This window comes from Phallusia mammillata, chromosome 6 (genome assembly GCF_965637545.1).
Source record: "Phallusia mammillata chromosome 6, kaPhaMamm4.hap1.1, whole genome shotgun sequence".
NCBI classification, from domain to species: domain Eukaryota; kingdom Metazoa; phylum Chordata; class Ascidiacea; order Phlebobranchia; family Ascidiidae; genus Phallusia; species Phallusia mammillata.
This window is the reverse complement of record NC_137257.1, coordinates 544,518-565,097: the sequence shown is the minus strand read 5'-3', so window position 1 is coordinate 565,097 and position 20,580 is coordinate 544,518. Positions and strand designations below refer to the sequence as shown.

The window sequence follows — 20,580 nt, the reverse complement described above, 5'->3', positions numbered from 1 at the left end:
ATAAGTTTCTGGTTGCAGAAACGAACAAAGGTTATAAAACATTGGCTACTATGGGAGCCAATATTAATATATTAATGTTTCAAAATAGGTTATAGCAGGGGCGTATTTTTAAAGGAGTGTGTCCAACACTTTGTTTGGGGAATTTCCCTAATGGCGCTTTATGACGTCATTAAATCTGCAACACTTTGTTCGGAAAATTTCCCACACAAATGTGCTAGACCGCAAGTGAATACACAATTCACACGTCAAACTGCCACTAAATTGTCCCGTTTTCTAGTTCTAAATGGCGCGTTGAAGCGGCAAAGCGCTTTATCCTCTACCCGTCCAATTAACAGAAAGAAAAAGGGGGGAGTCCGGACTGCATCAGTTTCTATTATAACCCGTTATCCAATTAACATTTTAATAATTGATTTTTAGCAAGACTCAGATTGCTGCGCTCATACTTTCTAGCTTACTCAGCAAAACTGCAGCTGGAAGATTAGACTGTCACGTGATTAACGTATGATCGTTGCTTCAAAACTTGAAACCAGCAACAACTGCTAGAGCAGGGCTACTCAAACTTTCTTGCTCTGCGACCCCATTTTGAAACAGAAATTTCTACGCGACCCCTTGATGAGTATAGTCCAGGGGTGCACAACCTCTTCGCTATGACGGCCGCATCACAGATCTTTATTTCACCAACGGCCGCCAATTGCCTGCTTGCTTGTGTTTTAAAATTACTGATGTAAAGAAATACTTATATATTTTATATATATACCATCTAATGGCGCCTAGGTTAATTTCTAACTTGATGCACGGATTGACAGTCTTAGCTTTTATGACGTCATAATCTATATTGTGACGCTTGTGGTATCTGCTTTTTCGCATTGTTTGCACACAATATAGGCATAAAAAAGTCGGTCGCATATGGCTACTAGGCTGGTAATACTCTTGTAAGTTCCACAAAATGTGTTTAGAGCAGTTTGAAAATCAAAATATTTGACAAAAAAGTTTTTATATACGTTACGGCTGCCAGTACATATATTCTAATAAACATGTTCACGGCCGCACAAACTCGTCTCTGTACGGCCGCAAGGTTGTGCACCCCTGGTATAGCCTATACACGGGAATGATGTTTAAACAATAAATGTACGCACGTATATCATTTATTGTGATCGACATAATAACGCAAAATGTTTCGCGACCCCAAAATTATATTCCAATTGGGGTCGCGACCCACAGTTTGAGAAGCCCTGTGCTAGAGGGATAAAAACGCCTTCTGAATCGGTGATCCACCTGATAAGTTGCGCAAGGTCGCGAATAGAAAACATAAAATATCCCAAGCATTTGCACGTTACTAAATACGTGAACCTAAACAACATAGTTTGATTACCTGCGATCTAACATTTATGACAACTATTACGTGTTTTGTGGGTCATAAACAACATAACAGTAAACGTTTTTTACCATTTGTTTCACATTTAACATTATTCAAATACAGTTTGATACTTTGAATTTGGTGCAGTTCGCACTTTGCAGAAATTACAATCAGCGTCTTTGCCGGAACATTAGTTTCGTATTTTCAACACAATGAACTCATCATTTACATGCTTGTTATTTCACTATTGGCAATTAGATAAGCCAACAAAAAATGATTAGTGCGCACTGCTTTGAGATAACGACTCCTTATCGCTCAGCGGTTATGGAAGTCTATTTAATCTCCTAATAACTTTTCAAAAAAGGGGTACCGAAAAAAATTGCAGTTACTTAATTCAAGAGCAACTGCACTTAGTCGTTCGCGACGTTGCGCAGCTATTCTGGGATTAGCGGTTCATTTCACTATCATATCGTCTTTTTCCATTTCAAAAACTCATTCTGTGCGACTTTCACATGGAGATCATCAATCCGGTTAATCGCATATTTCGTTGAAAATCGATGCGAATATCCGGTTTATGCAATTAACCGGACGATTTTCTTAACAAACGATGGACGACGGTTTGGGATTTTTAATTGTGATGCAATTAAACGGATTATGCGATTAACCGGATTCTTTTTATGTCTATTGAAATTAAATAATTATTGAAGCGTTCACACGGCTCTTTGGGCAATTTATTGCGAGGGAAGCCAATTTCGCAGCAGCCTTTATTTATAGGCATTAAAACAGAAACTACAGCTCATACATAGAACTACCTTCTGATCTCACAGACTCATCTGGCGTGTTTTCTGAATCGACTGACAAGCCTTACACAGAGTCTGTAGTTTTGTTTTGTAAAAAAGCATTAGAAGGTAAATATAAATTCTAAGCGTTTATAACGCTGACATTCAAGATACTGTTTATCCACAGGCGCTGGAAAATGCGCAGCAAGAAACAGGAAATAGCATGAAAGGTGCAGAAAAATTAATGTTTTGAAAAAACGATTCCAAACTGAAATGAAATCCGACGCACTTATGCTAGCCTGTGTGAATGAACCCACGCACCGCATCACAGTACTCGCATAGCATTGTCCATTGTCTTTCAACTGGTCTATTGGCTTGCTTATCAACGTACGAAAAGCCCCACAAGAGAAAGTGTAACCAGTCCAAAACCTTCAGGTCGAATTGTTCATAAATATCGAAGTTCGATATTGCGATTGGCAATTACGCATATTTTTGTTGTTGCTTTGAAGAATATATTTATTATGCATATTGCCGAGTAGGCCTACAGCACTTTGGATCTCTTTTTTGAAACAAATGAGAGACCATCTAGAATTGAAAGGTGTTCCATTACCACTCAGGTCAGAACATTCCATGCCGTAGCCAATTTTTATCTCTGTGTCGACGACAGGCTGTTGCACAATGACATGTTACATTAAATCGCGGTTTGGCCCTTAATATCACTGATGATGGCATGAGCATTTGCCGAAACGTTTAAACTTTAAACAATAAAGCATGTCGCTTTTTACGTCTGTTCGGACCGTTGTGTTTATCATTAAACATATGAACAGATCCGTATGTAGTGTTCCAAATCGCAGTGTTTTGTTTAAATTCTATGAACGCATTCCACTTTCGACGTTTATTTTAGGATCTTGTTAGTCCAGGCCGGTATACAGTAGTGACTCTGAAAAACCATTAACGAACCAAACTAGTACTTAAAGTCAAGACTGTTATTGTGCACAACGGATGGCAAATCCGTTACTGGGTGAATTAACAAACCGTGCCAGTCTGGTAACCGTGTAGTGCGCAGTAAAAAACCTGCTACAACATCAGACTGTATACTCCCAACAAACTGGATTGCCGTTGGATGGCCACACTAGCCAATGTGGCCAATCTTTCGTCACCAGCTGCACTGTTAAGACCTTATAGGATAGTATGCACTGTCTGCAGCTAACAAGATTTTAATCTGGGACAAGCATTGGGTATTAAGTCTATCTTTCTCTTTCATTAGATTATTATTTCACGGTTTATTTCTGATTTTGCTTTGCTGAAATGTAGAAACGTAAATTTCTAACATTTATTTGTACGTATGATGCATCGCAATCAAGTGTAAAATCAAAGTGATTTTGACATCCCCTTTTACTAATGTCATTATTAGTTCGGCGTCAAATTTATAGTCCAACGTTTTTACTTTACATTTTTTGCCCCCAATGTTTGGTAAACGTCACTCATATGTTGTCAAACAAAATAACAAAAACGCAAACTTGGTTTGGACAGAAAAAACGACGATTTCAGTCCTACCGCCACACCGCTAAAGGACATATATATAACTTTTAAATTTATTTAAAACCAAGCAAACTTACTTATATAAGGTCGAGGAGCAAGACTGAAATCCTCGCCCGGACATTCACCTTCCGCGCATCCGACGACCAACATAAGAAACAGTAACCACAGCATGTCTACGATTCCGATGTTAGCTGTTAACACGACAGTTTAAAATTTGTTTTTGTTGTTAAAACTGAGATAGTGAGTGAACAAAAAGTGCTGACATTTCCAGTTTGTTGAAAAAATTTCAAGATTGCTTACGCAAACGGCAAAAAGAAACAAAATTCGTTTTTGCACAAAAAATAATTTTAAACCCGAACAGTTCTGTTTAACTGTTATTTTCAGAAATTTATCTCGCAGAATTCTCCAGCATACATTCCCTTTAATCTAGATATGCTAGATACCACTTTTTACTGTATGGAAAACCCATTTTTGCGGTTAATTTATAGGCATTAAAACGGAAACGACAGGTTCTACGTAGCACCGCCTTCTATCTTCCGATCTCACACATCTGGTGTCATCCGGCGTGTTTCTGGAATCCTCTGAGATATACGGATGTGCATTACGTACTGTCTGTGCGTTTGTTTTGTAAAATAAAATTAAACGTTAAAAGCACATTTAAGAGTTGGTCCGAATGTTTTAGGTTTATTTCTGTTTTCAAGAAACTTAATTGCATTTACCCGACAACTCGTGCGGGTCATATACCCCATTTGATTGTAAGTAATTGTGTAGAAAAAAAAAACGTTTTAAGCGTGTATTTGTTTACAGAATAAAGTTTTTACATTCAACTCAACTCTCTAACCCAGCGGTTTCCAACCTTTCTGGTGCCGTGGGCTCTTGATAACATTTGCCAAGTTGCGGTGACCCCACGGATAAAATTAGTAGTCCCTAAATTAAAATTGACTGCATTTTTCTCAGCAATAAAGTTAAGTGGTCTATGAGTTTATTTTATTGGGCTGGTGGTTCTTGGTCTAAAAAAGTTGGGAAACTTGCCTTAGGCGACCCCAGGCAAGTTGTCAGGAGACCCCTGTTGGGGTCGCGACCAACAGGTTGGAAACCGCTGCTCTAACCCTAATCAAAGTGCGTTTCTCCAATTAAGTCACATGATGGGAGATAACTATTAAAACAAGTCACGTGTTTTTGCCAAAACAAAGACACGCAAAAGTGTCTTAATCTCGTACAAAAGGCCATGAGGGGATTCTGACATGTAGGAACGCGAGATGTTTAATATAAAATCAATAAAATACAAATGTTCCTTGTTTTCGCTATAACTTTTGTTTCCTCTGTGATTTATGCTTAGTTGTGGCATCGAACAGATTTGGTGAGGAATGACTTTTTAGCCTGTGCTCCCAACAAACTGGTGTGCCGTTAGTTGGCTACACGAGCCAATACGGCCGATCTCTTGTCACTATCTGCACTGATGACACCTTATAGGTGGATAACATAGTGGCAGTTTTGTAAACAGCATGCTTTCTGCAGAAAGCAAAAATTTGACTTCAAAGTTTGGGATTAAGTTGTAAAAGAACTGTATTGAATTGCGGTTGTTTAGGGACAGATGAATAAATTGCGCTTGTAAACATGCCTTATGCTTTGAGCGACTATTCGGAGCACAAACTTAGGGAGGGGAGTTGTTATGAGTACAATGTTTTCGTCTGGCCATCGTTCTCCCGCTGGCATGCGAACAACTGTCCATCCGCAAGCGTTGGAAAACACACAGCAAGAATACACATGCGCAGAAAATTGTAAACACCAACCAAGCAGTCTTATAGGTATGTTATGAGTACAACGTTTTCGTCCGCCCATCGTTCTCCCGCTGGCATGCGAACAAATGTCCATCCGCAAGCGTTGGAAAATACACAGCAAGAATAGCCTACACATGCGCAGAAAATTGTAAACACCAACCAAGCAGTCTTATAGGTTTGTTATGAGTACAACGTTTTCGTCCGCCCATCGTTCTCCCGCTGGCATGCGAACAAATGTCCATCCGCAAGCGTTGGAAAACACACAGCAAGAATACACATGCGCAGAAAATTGTAAACACCAACCAAGCAGTCTTATAGGTATGTTATGAGTACAACGTTTTCGTCCGCCCATCGTTCTCCCGCTGGCATGCGAACAAATGTCCATCCGCAAGCGTTGGAAAATACACAGCAAGAATAGCCTACACATGCGCAGAAAATTGTAAACACCAACCAAGCAGTCTTATAGGTTTGTTATGAGTACAACGTTTTCGTCCGCCCATCGTTCTCCCGCTGGCATGCGAACAAATGTCCATCCGCAAGCGTTGGAAAATACACAGCAAGAATAGCCTACACATGCGCAGAAAATTGTAAACACCAACCAAGCAGTCTTATAGGTTTGTTATGAGTACAACGTTTTCGTCCGCCCATCGTTCTCCCGCTGGCATGCGAACAAATGTCCATCCGCAAGCGTTGGAAAACACACAGCAAGAATACACATGCGCAGAAAATTGTAAACACCAACCAAGCAGTCTTATAGGTATGTTATGAGTACAACGTTTTCGTCCGCCCATCGTTCTCCCGCTGGCATGCGAACAACTGTCCATCCGCAAGCGTTGGAAAACACACAGCAAGAATACACATGCGCAGAAAATTGTAAACACCAACCAAGCAGTCTTATAGGTATGTTATGAGTACAACGTTTTCGTCCGCCCATCGTTCTCCCGCTGGCATGCGAACAACTGTCCATCCGCAAGCGTTGGAAAACACACAGCAAGAATACACATGCGCAGAAAATTGTAAACACCAACCAAGCAGTCTTATAGGTATGTTATGAGTACAACGTTTTCGTCCGCCCATCGTTCTCCTACTGGCATGCGAACAACTGTCCATCCGCAAGCGTTGGAAAATACGCATCAAGCCAAAAATACGTGTACAAAAGTGGAACTAAAATTAAATGGGTTTCAGCTGCTGTGTGAAGCAGATGATTCAGTAATTGACATGTTCAATGAAATGTAAAAAATAGTAAAAACGCTGTGTCCGTTTGTTTTGAAAACGTTCACTTCCCAATCCACAAATATTTCACTCTATGATTTCGTTAAAAATAAATTGTTTTATAGCAGACCATTGCACTGGTAATACTCACACGCAAATGATGAGCAAAATAGACTCACTTAGCAATTTTAAAAATTTTTAAAAATTTGGTTCTCAACCAGTGGGCTTTTTTAAAGAATTTAGTTTCATTTGTGTAACTACAATCAATTTTTCAAGAATAATAGCTTGGGGAGGAATTGAGAAGGAATGTTTTTGTTCTGTTTTTTGTTCTGAACCTATTTACTGGGCCACAGAATTTTTTTGCAATGAAAGTGGGCCACGAAAGAAAAAAGGTTGAGAACCACTGGGATAGGCCTATACTTTTCACAAAATGTGGTTTAATTGTTTATAATGCAATGCATCAATTCCTTGTCAATGAAGCTCACCGAAACGGTATAATTTTATTCATAAAGAACATATTTTTTTGGTATTCAGAAGTTTTACATTTACAGCAAAAAATTGTTTATAAGCGAGAGTTTTTAAAAAATCCAATATGAAATTAAATTTTAATAATTTGCTTTCTATGTTTTCGTATCCTTGTTCTGTGGTGGTCTGGATTTACAAATAAAAATAATTAGCGCTAAAAGTTTACTGGGAAATGATGCAAATCACGATGTTTTAATGTTTTTGCTAAGTTATTTTGTTGTTGTTTTTGGGTCGAATTTGTCGTAAACAGCTAAATTCAGGTTTTAATGTCATTTCTCCACACAAATAAACTTCAATTGTTACGATAATAGAGATGTAACGATCCATTTTGATTTATTGATTTGATATCTTGTTTTAAATTTACTACACATTTTAACAACTTTGCTCATCTAATGTCAGAAAATAAACGAGAAAAAACAAACGGGTTTTAAGCCTGCAAACGTTTCTAGCATTTCTGAGTTGGAAAGTGCAAACGTTACTAGCGTTTTTTTTCCTGGAGACATCTAAACGGCATTTCATCTGTTTTGTATCCGAATCTAACTAGTTTACATGTTTACTCTTATAAATAATTTTTCTTAAATGTCATCAAGCTTTTTTGTATTTTGTTGCATTTAGATGTTTGTAAATCGTATTAAGTGAAATGATCTTGCCATGATGGAAGGCACAAGTTCAAACAATCATATAAATGCAAGTCAAATAGACAACTTAATTGAATTAACGGAAAATCATAAAGTAAATGATTTGTCAGAGTTCGATCCTCTTGCCAACGAGAAACCAACACAACCAAAACGTCCTGTGCGACCTCCTCCCCCACCCCCTACTAATAGAGGTTCAACGCAGATCCAAGCTTCAACTAATCGGGGTTCAACGCATGCCCCAGCTCGAGCTCCGCCACCACCACCTTCACCCAGATCACACACAGTGAGCGGAACCACGTCAGAATCTGTTCTTCTCAAATTCAATGAAAACTCTTCAGCCATAACTAAGCAACCTGCACGAAACCCAGTCAGTAGATCTGATCTGGGAAGTTTTAAAAACAAGTCAGCTTCGTTTGTCAGTTATTTGAGTTCAAATGAAAATGACAATCATGTGGCAGAGGAAATGCAGGAACGGAAGTTAGAAAATCGAAGGTCAGTATGCAAAGTTTTGCAGTATCTTAATTGTTACAGTGTATAATAATTTAACCTGCAATTTAGTAAATGTGAAACTAAAGCTTGTTCTAAAACTGATTGCTTGTTACCTGTGCACCATGAGTTGTGTAAGTAAATACTTTACCACTCTGTGATGCTTAATTTTTTATCTTGACACTGCACATTAGGTCAAAATTCAAATAACATATGTAGGGAACTATACATATTTGTTATTGGTTTATTGAACAGAGTTTATATAATTGTCCTGTATTAAATAGTTTAAAATCGGCACAGATAAATGTTTGTGTTTTGAAAAAAAAAGTCAGCTTACAGTTGAAACATCTATGATTGTAAAACAACAAATTACTGTGCTGCAACACCAACTGATTAAACAACTATAGTGTAATGTTTTCACAAAAAGAAAGAGTTTTTGTCATTCTAACTTGCAAATAAACCACAGTGCTTCCTCACCTGATGTCACCCACATCGGAAATTCACAATTTGTCAAATTTGAGCCGTTCGATGGAGCGTCCGGGCACAATGAGATGGCGACGAAGTTTATTGGACAGCGAGAACAACTTATGCAATTGCTTATGGCAAAAAGACAGGATGACTACACTAAAAGAGAACCGTTCAGGTAGAGATAATATAAATGTACTGTGCTCTGAAGTATTTAAATCACACTAGCAAAATTTATGTTAAACTGGAATCAGCTAATTTTTGGAACGGTCTTCAAAAAAGGTGTTTGCTGCATGCAAAAAAAAATATATTTTACTTGTTTTTATTTGAAAAAAAAACTGTACTAATTGTTAAAGTTGTTTTACTTAATTGTTTTAAAAAAATATTCTTTCATCTCATCAGAAACCTGTTTAAGTCGTGGTTTTGTTAAAGGACCCCAGCATTAAATCATGTTTGCCTGCAAAACAGTTAAACAACCTTGCTATTTCGAAAATTGAACCCTTTATCTTTTGAGTTTACTTTTATTGATTTGGTATTTGTTTTGTAAAATCTATTTTTTTTCGTGCAGAATATTTGCAGGCACGTGGAATGTTAACGGACAGTTTCCGACGCAAGAGTTGGACCCATGGGTGGGTTGTGACGAGGAACCGCCAGATATCTACCTTGTCGGGTTCGTATTGTTGCAATTTAAGAAGATTTCAAACAAGAATCAAACAATCCAGTATATTTGTATAAAACATGACGTTTCAACAGCAATTTGTGTTATTCTTAAATCAATTAATATAAAACCAAGCAGCGCCTAAAACCAGTAAATGCAGTAAAAAAGGTGACGAACAAGCGTAATTGGCAGCTAAAACAGGTTGATAATGGCGATTAAATGTTAAGAAGATTTTTCCATAAAATATGTGGTTTCCGTAGTACTGATGAATGCAAGGGATAATTAGGCAAACATACAATGTACATCAGTGGTTATCAATCAGGGGTCCACAAAGTGTTTTCGCTTCTTAATTTGCGCACAATGAGATTGATAAATTGCGATTAAAAAAAACTTCGGCATTTTAAAATAGCATGAAACTTGTTTAAATTCATTCTTTCTAGACGACAAACCAACTTGCATTGTAACATTTAACCCCATCGTTATGCACATTTGCATATTTATACAGTATATAAATGTTTAACTGCACAAAACTTTTCACACTTTTTTATGTGCATTCAACTTAGTGAGTCTTATTAAAGCTTCCTACCCACAGTGTATTTTTACTTTTTTACCCTGCCATATCATAATATTTCCTTGAATGTTTAAATTTATGATTGATTTCAGGTTTCAGGAACTGGATCTCAGTAAAGAAGCATTCGTTTTTGCTGAGTCAGCACGTGAGGAGGAATGGTTGAAATGTGTGAAGCATTCTCTACATCCAAAAGCCAAGTATCGTTTGGTAAAAATCTGTAACAATATTTTTACAACTTATTGTTGCAGGGGAATTAAAATATTGTGTAATTATAACTTACAATGGTATGTTTTTGGTTAAGTAAGCTTACTATGCTTAAGATTTCAAACATGTTTGATAGCAAAGTATCAAAGTTCTCCAATTTTCAGTTAAAATATGTCTTGACCTCTAGGTTTGTTAGTAATATAATATATATTTCATAAAACTAGATTGTTATTGCTTTATGTGAATATATCTAACTTTCTACAGACCATCATTTTGTGTACCTAGTTTTGTCAGTTCCTTTCCTTTGTTTGTGTACCTAGTTTTATTATCAGATTTTACATGTGTTTGCAGATTAAACTGAACCGACTTGTTGGTATGATGTTACTAGTGTTTGCACAAGAACGGCATGTTCCCCACATCACGAATGTTATTGCACATCAAGTTGGTACAGGCCTCCTCGGGAAAATGGTAAATTTCTTGTTTGTAATCTAAAAACCTTTTGCTTCCTGCAATTTCTATTTTTTAACTTACTACTAATTTGCCCTTCTAAACAAATCTAAAAATAAAGAATTTGCCTTTTTTCCAGTTTGCATAAGCATGTGTTTGATAAGCAGAAATCATGTGTGTGATTAAATAGTGTGTATAAGAAATGGATAAATAGGGTACACCATTGATCAAATGGAACTATATAGGAAGTGTACAATTGTAGTTTTTTTTTCATCTTTTATTCTGTGGTTTTGTAGAAACTATAGATGCCAGTTATGCGAAATATATATGTTCTATGTAAATTGATTAACTGATTCCGTTACTAGGAAAATATTTTCCATTCTCCAGTTTAGTTGTTATTAAATTTTTCCTTTGTGTATTGTGCACTGTACTAGTCGCATTCCATGTTATTAAACCCTGATGAAGGCAATCTGTATACAGGATTGTATAGGACGTCGAAACGTCGATTGTTTACAATAAAAACTGCTGGATGAGCAATACTTGGTCTGTATACAGGACGTCGGAATAAAAATACATTTGCCAGAAAAGCTCTACAAACTTGATAAAACTCCTGGCCTTGTATTTGACCCTAAGATCTTTCCAGGGTAACAAAGGAGGTGTTGGAGTTCGATTTGACATCCACAGCTCAACAATTTGTGTCGTTAATTCACATCTCGCTGCACATTCGGAGGAAGTCCAACGGAGAAACCAGGATTATTCAGATATTTGTCAACGAATGAGATTTGCGGATCCACAAGCAGAGACTAACTGCACTGTGCTCCAACATGAGTAAGTGATGTTTTTGAAATTTAATCCTGTTACCAGGCGTTTAAACTCTCAATACTTGGTTAATACCGTGTTTGCTTTTTAATGATTTTGTTAATTGGTACACAAGACGTTTAAACTCTCAGTACTTGGGTAATACAGTGTGGATTTTTATGATTTTGATAAAAGGTAAACAAGACACGGATTTAAAGAGTATTTTTATTAAAAACAAAATTGGCAGCAGTGTAGAATAAAACATTTTATTGGGAAAATTTTAAATGACAATTGTTTTTGTCGAAACATTTGCTCAATGAAATGTCTACATTTTAATCTACATGGCTGGCAATTTTGATATCACTAAAGCTATACTTGATTTTAAGTTATAACTGAATATAAATAACTTTTTAACTTTTTTGAAAGGTATAGTTCAAACTAAAAAACAATTAAAAACTCTTAATAACCAAACGAAATTTTATCAAAAATGAACATCTTTAAACGAGTATTGCCTGCGGAATATGACAGCCAGTTTGTAAACAGACAAATGTGTTTTTGTTATGACCATTAATTTGTTGTTATCTGTTTGGGCTTCTTTTCCGATCAATACCCTTAATATCCTCGTTTATTCTCAGAAATCTGGCCACCCTTATTCATAGTAACTATTTTATATTGGTCTGTACCACTTACTTATTGTGTCACAATCCTTATTAAGATGTGAGTAATAAAGTTTTTGTAAACAACAGTTATGTGCAGTGGTTCTTAACCTTTTTTTCCTTGCTGCACCCCTTTCAAATCACCAACCAATTTTCGCACCCCCTTTCAAATCACTAACCAATTTTCGCTCCCCCTTCTGTAATTGCTTAAATAGAATAGACCTAACCAACCTTAATGATTCAGCACCCCCGCACCCCCTAGGAACAGTTCTCGCACCCCTTGGGGGTGCATGCACCCCAGGTTAAGAACCCCTGGTTTAGTGGATGCCGCTGTAGTTTATTTTTGACAACAATACTTCAATTTGGCAAAATAACCAACACCTTGACTTGGTCAATTCCTGCATTGCCTCCGTGTGCTTAACTTGCTTATGTGACATATCACCCCTGCCATTATAAAATTTCCTTGTGTTTTTGCAACATGATTGATGTCTGGTTTAACTGATAGGTGTATCTCATGCATGCCTAGATTGCTTCATGCATTTGTTCATAACCTAAACAACCAATATATGTAAAAATGTTGCCATATAAGCAGAATCTCAATCATTTAGTTGGTAATGAAGTTATTAGAGTTACTCGAGGTAGTTTGAAATTGAAATCGTAGTTATCACTTTCAAATAAATACTTTTAACACACAAAAATGTTCACAGTGTTTTTTCCTTCGTATTTGTCGGTGGAAAGTATTCATGTTTGTGTCCCAGAAACATTGTTTTTTTTATTTACAAAACCCAGCTCCACAATGTGATATTGTGTGACACATTTTTCAGTCATACTATTTTTTCTCAAATTTAAATTTACTTTTTGCAGCGTTCTCATTTGGTTGGGCGACCTCAACTACAGAATCGACCACATGCTGCCTGATTTAGTGAAAGAATTAATCGAGGACCAACATTATAAACCGTTGCTGGAAAATGACCAGGTAAATATTGGGTTGCACATTTTAAGAACTATGCAATACTAACAAATAAAACTGTAAACTTTGCTATTCATGACCTTCATAGTGTTAACTGTAAATTTTCATGCCATGATACTAGTTTAAGTCATCAATATCATAACAAATTTGTTTAACATGTTGACAAAAGACATTACATGCCTTGTAATATTATGGTTATCAAGTGCCAATGTTGTTCTGACCTTTATTTTATAACATGTGACCTTTATTCTGAATATCCATGTTCAATTTGATATTGTAATGTGGATTTTAGTTTGTCAGCAAAGAGATTCTTGTGCCGATCATCAGCATCAATTTCTGTGGTCTAACGAATCTGTTTCTCCAGTTGTTAGTCCAGCGCCGGGTTGGAAGCGTGTTCAAAGGCTTCGAGGAGGGTGACTTGACGTTTCGGCCGACTTACAAATACAACCCGGGAACTGACCAATGGGACACGAGCGAGAAGTGTCGAATGCCGGCGTGGTGCGACAGAATTCTGTGGAGGGAATCTGCTTTGCAACAGAACGCAAATTCCAGTAAGATTAATAAATTACTAGTTGCTATGATTTATGGCCTGTGTTTGGACTTTTCCTGTTTTTTTGCTTTTATTTTTGTATTTTCTTTCTATTTTTCATGGACTTCGGTTGAATAGTCCAAATTAACGTCTAGTACTCTAGTTTTATCCAAAAATGTAAAAATATGCAGGTCGATCCTATCTGTTTAAGATGTCACAGGTTATACTGCTATTACTTGCCACAGAAATTAAATTATAGCTGAATCAATTGACCTCACACAGATTTGTGGTTATTCTCTATTTTGTTTGTTTCCAGGCAAGAAGCCATTCAAAGCTGTGAATCTGCTGAAATATCGATCCCACCCTGCGTTGAAGATCAGCGACCACAAACCTGTCAGCGCCCTGTTCAAGTTGGATGTAAGTTATTCAGTTGTTTTATCACGAAGATGGAGTGTAACTTCATAAAATTTGATTAGTTTATATCAGTGGTTCTCAACCTGTGGTGCTCATACCATTGGTTATACGCCAGAACTTTTCAGGTGGTATGCGAGTAGCATTCTGTCATACTTAATTTGAGTCAGATCCAAAATTGAACCAAAATGGTCAGGACTGGTTTGGGACGCAACTCATGTTTTGGATGTTCCTCTGAACTTGCTAACCTTGTTGGAAGAGAAATTTAGGTCTCTTGGTCCACCTATTCAAACAGGGTTTAGATCAGTGGTTCTCAATCAGTGGCTTTCGTGTACCGTTACCCCCTAAAAGTAACTTTTGGATCCCATGGCCTCCTTCAAGTAACCCTGTAAGACCTGTGCCCCCCTTAAAAAATGTAATTGGCCTTCTCATGTTGGAATTCGGTGCTAATTTCAACCTTGAACAGGCCTAATAGAGTAAACAAGAATCCATAATTGTAAAAAACCTCAATATAGACAAATAGTGTGTGAAATAGTCGATTAAATTAGGGAATAAAGTTAAAAAGAAAATGGATTTTAGTGGGTGTTTCTGGTGAATCTACACCTGTGGCCCTCCGGAACACAGCTCGTGGCACCCCTGGGGGGCCCATACGCCCTGGTTGAGAACCACTGGTTTACATGGTACGCAGCGATGGAAAAGTTGTCAGGTGGTACGAAATGAATAAGGATGAGGACCACTGGTTTATGTGATACCAATCAATAACATGGTGCATTTTTAAAGCTTACTGGCAAAAAGTACACAAGTTAACACAAGTTTTTAACTTACAAAAGCCCACTTTGTTTTGTCGTTTTTCAGTTTCACTAAATGCAAATAATTTGTTCAGGTTAAAATCATCGACCAGGAAAAATACAGAAAAGTTTACGAAGAGGAAATTCGACGACTCGATCGTTTGGAGAATGAATGGCTTCCAACTATGGCATTGAGCAATCACACGGTGAGTTTGCGTGAAAAACTTTAATTTTTTTTTTAAACTAAAAAAAACTTTACAAAATTTGTAAACCATTAAATCATAACCTTCTGTTTGCAAGTGTTTTTATTTTAAGAGACAAGCCATTGTATTGTGTCAAACGTTGCATTTGTCCATTAGCCTTGATCTTGCAAATAACCTTTTTAGTACATGTAACAACAATAAAAATCAAACAAAATTTGTGAAAATAAATTAAAGAATCATGCCATAAAATGGCGAAATATACTACAATAAGAATATTGTATTGATTACACACACTGCTTAATATAGGGCAAGGTTTATAAAAATTGCATTGTGTTGTTTTCAGCTTGATTTTGGAGTGGTAAAGTTCCAATGTCCCTCGTTACAAACAGTTGAACTTCACAACACAGGGCAAACTCCCTGTCATTTTGAATTCATCGGAAAACTCGGGGATTCTAATTTCTGCAAACCATGGCTTACTGTGTCGAAACCCAAGGGTTATGTTATGCCAGGTATGTCATGAAATAATCAATAACCAGTTATGTTTTGTATTTGTATTACTAACCATGGATGCTTTAGGGCTTATCCCAGCTGTTCATCTATATCTTAACATTTGTATTTGCATTAGTATTTGGGGTAATTGGCGAAACAGTTGCTATGATTATTGCTCATTTTTCTGCGCACGGTGCATGTGAAAATTGCTTTGGATCTTTGTGTCACTACTGGGCTATTGTGACACACAAAAACTATCTTTATTCAATATTTCTAAAGCTGCAGACAGTGCACACTGTTTCGACTGATAAGGTCTCTTCAGTGCAGCTGGTGACGAGAGATCTGCAGTGTTGGCTAGTATAGCCACCTTGTGGCACTCCAGTTTGTTGTGAGCAACAGGGTATAAGCCATGTCTCACCAATTCTGTGCAATGCCACAACTGGACATAAACCACAGAGTAAACTAGTTATTATGGGCCGCCTTCCCTAAGTGTTTGTGCAATGTCAAAATGTGCCAAGCCACCCTTCAAGTTTACATCGTTACTTTCTCAGGTGAAAAAGTTGAACTTGAATTTGAAGTTTATGTGAATAAGAACACGGCACCCATGTTGAACAGAGGTCAGGAAGGAATGGATGATATTCTCATCCTTCATCTTGTCGGTGGTGAGTTTAATATTCACATCTCACAATAATTTCCTCACCTTGTGTAGTTTGTTCTGATGTAAAGAAGGTCATAGTGATTTTAGGATTTAGTTTTTTTGCTAAATAACATGAAGGGTTTAATAAGTTATTGCTATTGCATGGATAATGTTTGTTTACTGCATGAGGCTGGTTTCTAGGGATGGGCCAAACCTGAGTTTTTAATGCTCGGTGCTTGGCTGAGCAGTTGCACAAACTGAACCAAACATGCTAACATATAAAACTAGTTTTTTATTTTGTTTTTAGACACTGATGATGCTTTTTATAGCGAAATGCATTTGTTTTGATAAAACAAATAAAACATAGCGACAGATTTAGTGGTTTTTCACACTGAATTTTCTTCATCTGATGTTAATGACCCTGAATCGTCGCGGTCGTTTTACTTGAAAGGAGATTTCAATAATAAGAAAAGAATTACTACATATAAAACTAGTGTTCGAAAGGGTATCCAAGAACAAAAATAACTGTTTTTATAAATGAGCTAAATGGCGGAAAAATACGGATTCTCAGGCTATTACTTTTATTTTTCGGTTAAAGCATAACTTCAAGCCTTTGGGACAAATTTGGTGAAATCTACTAGCAAAAACATTTTGTATTGTTATTATATAAGTTTTATGTTCTACAGGTAAAGATTTTTTTATCACACTGACTGGCAAATACTCCCCCAGTTGTTTTGGAACTTCAATTGAAGCTTTGTGTAGAATGAACAAACCAATCACGTTGGTCGAACAGAAGGAAATTACTAGACTGGTAAAAAACTTTAATTATAATAAAATCTTAAATGTGTATTAATAATTTGAACAAAACCTGTTTATTATTTCAACAAACACCAAACAAAGAAACTTTATGATGCAATTAAAACCCATTTAAAGAAAACGGTGGAGTAATAAATTATCCTTTTTGTTCAACCTGCAAATATAAACAAAACATCTGATGATTCGACGTCTTTAACGGTTTGTCTTCATACGGGGCATCTTCATCAGGGTAAAAATGTCAGCTACCCAACACTATCGTTCTTATAACAAAAAATGCAAGTGTATTTTTTGTGTTTACCATTTTGTTGTTGTGTTTTGCTGGTTGAACAAAAAGGTTAGCTATGAAATATGACAACAACACTACGTTTACCATAGATTGATATTTAATATTCTAAAAGTTGCCACCTTGTTTTTGTGTTAAAATTAACTATCACTCTAAAAAGTACTTTTGTTTAAAAAATGACTAAAAAGTGGTTTACTATGAAAATATTTTTCACAGAGTACGATTCGAGCTGTCGGGGAAAATCAACTGAACACTTCAGAAAAATCTCTGCAAGTTCCCAAAGAACTTTGGTGGATTTTGGATCACCTTCATAAACATGCCAGACATCAGGTAGAATGTTTAGGAAATTTGTCTTTCAACTGGTGTGATGCTAAACAAAATACTAGTTGTTGTGTAAGGTAGAATGTTTGTAGCCAGAATGGGCTTGTGATTGTAAAGTTATTTTTTGCTAATTAGCAGCCAAAAGTTGAGAGGCTTTTCTGATACCAATTTGTGACACCTTGGTTGATCGTGACCTGCTTGGACCAAGAAAATGTTCTGGATTAGCCATGAACCCGGATTAACAGAATCCGGTCTAACTGAGGTTTTGTTTGGTGTTTGTTGCAACTAGGAACAAATATCTGAAAAAAAAACTTGTTAGATTTTTGCTGAACCTATAGCAATGTTAGAATTTTTTTGGTATTGGTTTTGTCCAGTTGGGCCATAGTATAAAAAGCATTCAGCAATGTCAATTTGTGATTACATTTTGTTTTATAATGTACTTGGTTGTCACATTTGTGCTTAGCAGTTGAACATTTTTTTTCAGCCCGATCTCTTCCAGCAACCCGGTCTTCATCACGAGTTTCAGAAAATCCAGGAATCACTTGATTCAACTTTGCCCACAAACAAAACCACTTTACCAGGTAAATAACATTGTGTTCTTTCCATGCTAAATCTCCGTTAATCTGGACCAGTTTGGACCAAACAGTTTGTTTGGTTAAGGCGAAGATCTGGATTAACCGATGTCAATTAGTTAAAGCCTTACCACATTACAAATCATTTGTACCTCGAGTTTTGTCAGAATTATGTGAAAATCCGGATTAACCGAATCCGTTTTAACCGATGTTTAATCAATAATCCGGACATTTTTTGTCTAAACGGGTCCGGATTAACCGTGGTTTACTGTGTATGGTTTTTAGAATAAAAAATTAGTTGTGGTGATCAGTTGACGTGGTATGTGATTACTTCGCTACAGCGACTTGCTCCATTTTCAGGGTCGAACCACTCGGTTGCAGAAGCGCTGTTACTTTTCCTTGAAGCCCTCCCTGAACCGGTGATTCCATTTCAGTATTACACTCCCTGCTTGGAGGTGGCGGAAAACTTGGATCTCGCTAAAGAGGTGGGAAACGAATGCGACTATTTGAAATATATAAATCCTACAAATAAATACGACGTCCATATTATAGTAACTGACAATCAGGTCTACATAAAGCAGGGGTAACGTGGTACATCAGTTTTTTTGCTATAAAGCCCTTATTTCTACGTTTTTGCCTCGTGTTCAGTCAGACAAGGACAATTTTTACCTCCCTTGACAATTGATAACATTTTCATTCCTTCCCAACATGCTACATAGCCGATGCTAAATTAAACCATACAAAGTCATTTAGAGTTCGGTCTTTAATCAACTTCACAGGTTGTATTCCCAGAACTAAGTTTCTATTTACAAACCACATGAACAACTTAAAGTAAATTCTTTCCCTGTTGGGAACCCCTGGTCTACTTAAAGTGTAGGTAAAGTGGTATATCAGGGTTTTCTCATTAAGCCTGATCTCTTAATATTCGTGTAATCCAGAGGTGGAATTCAGCCGGTTCGCACCGGTTCTATAGAACCGTTTTACCAAATTTTGAGATCAGCGAACTGGTTAGCATTACTGGTTACTGTCAATGGACTTTTTGTAACAGAACTGACTGAAAAAAAGAAAGACTTTTGTGATGGAACCGCCTGACAAAAAATTTATTCAGTCAGACAATCCCATTTTTACCTCCCTTGACTTTTTTCAGCTGTTGAAAACGATGTCATCTCGTCATCGAAGCGTATTCTATTATTTGCTCGCATTTCTTCAGGAACTTCTCAAGTACAAAGATGAAAACAATCTTAATGACCACTTGTTAGGTGAGAAGCTACACAAATGTGTTTTACTTGAATCGTAACTATTTATCAATAGGTCATGGATTCAAATCCCGCCATGTACTTGTATTCACAGGGACGGCGTTTAGCGGCTTGCTTCTTCGACCAGGAGAGGGTCACAGGAAAACCGGTTTTGAAGCGAGAATTGAAAGACAGAAATCGACAAATTTTATAAAAATGTTTCTCCGCAACAAAATCGAAGAGTAGGGGATTCTGCCACAAGCTGTCGCCCTTTGCAAGCTGTGTTCATCGCTGACAGGGCCGGTGCGACAGGGGTTATTTGCCACCCCAACCCCCTTTGGTAAAACAATTCAAACGTCCATGTCGGGTTGAGACTGGAGAATAAACGTTGGGAGCTTAAGAGCCTTTTTCAAAATATCGTCGATTTTTGGTGTTTGTGCGCAACTGGTGTTTGCAAAAGCTGAAACAAGTTTTTCTGCCGGCTCAAAAGAATTTCACAAACTTTGTCGAAAGGAAAATCTTTACAGCAAGACAAAAAATTAAATTTAACAACTTTACGAACCTGACCAAACAAAAAGAGATCTTTTTACATCTTCGTGTATTACAAGATTTTCAACAATGCGATCGCGATGAGTTAGTTCCATGTTGTAACCGTTCCTGTGTTATTTGAATGCTAGTGTAGGCCTCCATACACAGTGTGTTGTAACAAAGTGTTGCGTTCCCCTTAACAAGTGAAACTATAGCGTGATTTGCATGGTTTGACCCAGTGATTCTAAAAAGCGGCTCTCAGGGCCGCATGCAACTCCCAACTACTTATTTTGCGGCTCCCACCAAACCTCAGAAAACCACCAAAGATTGCTATTTTAGCTTTCAATGTAATAATCTTTAGTGATTTTTTTCTGAGGTCTCGTTTTTTGCGGCTCCTTACTCATTTAAAAAACTACAATTTGGTCCTGCCAATAAAAACGTTTGAGAACCACTGGTTTAAACTGTGGCAACATTGTATCTCTATGTCGATTTTATGTTTATAATTCCACCAGAGGCGCTGTTGTTTACCAAGCCATAAAATTTCTATGTTAACCCGTTCAAGTGTGGTTTGTTGCAGAAGTGAACGCTTCGTTTCTTTTTATGTTTGTTTTCGTGCAATATATAAATATATTTCTACTCGTATTCCTCTATTACAGAATTTCTTTCAAATATGTTTTGT

At 37.0% G+C, this 20,580-nt stretch overlaps 1 protein-coding gene across 1 annotated transcript; it reads left to right on the top strand.

Annotated features, from left to right (window-relative positions):
• Nucleotides 1–7,792: 7,792 nt before the first annotated feature.
• Nucleotides 7,793–20,570, top strand: LOC145232293 (inositol polyphosphate 5-phosphatase OCRL-like). Its single transcript, XM_080096884.1, has 18 exons — nt 7,793–8,326; nt 8,787–8,963; nt 9,354–9,455; nt 10,107–10,221; nt 10,570–10,686; nt 11,309–11,493; nt 12,984–13,095; nt 13,454–13,640; nt 13,935–14,035; nt 14,913–15,023; nt 15,364–15,529; nt 16,061–16,171; nt 16,833–16,957; nt 17,462–17,575; nt 18,051–18,147; nt 18,499–18,623; nt 19,286–19,397; nt 19,489–20,570. Exons 1-18 carry the CDS (start codon nt 7,848–7,850, stop codon nt 19,617–19,619), a joined length of 2,667 nt encoding a protein of 888 aa, XP_079953010.1. The 5' UTR covers nt 7,793–7,847; the 3' UTR covers nt 19,620–20,570.
• The last annotated feature ends 10 nt before the right edge of the window (nt 20,571–20,580 follow it).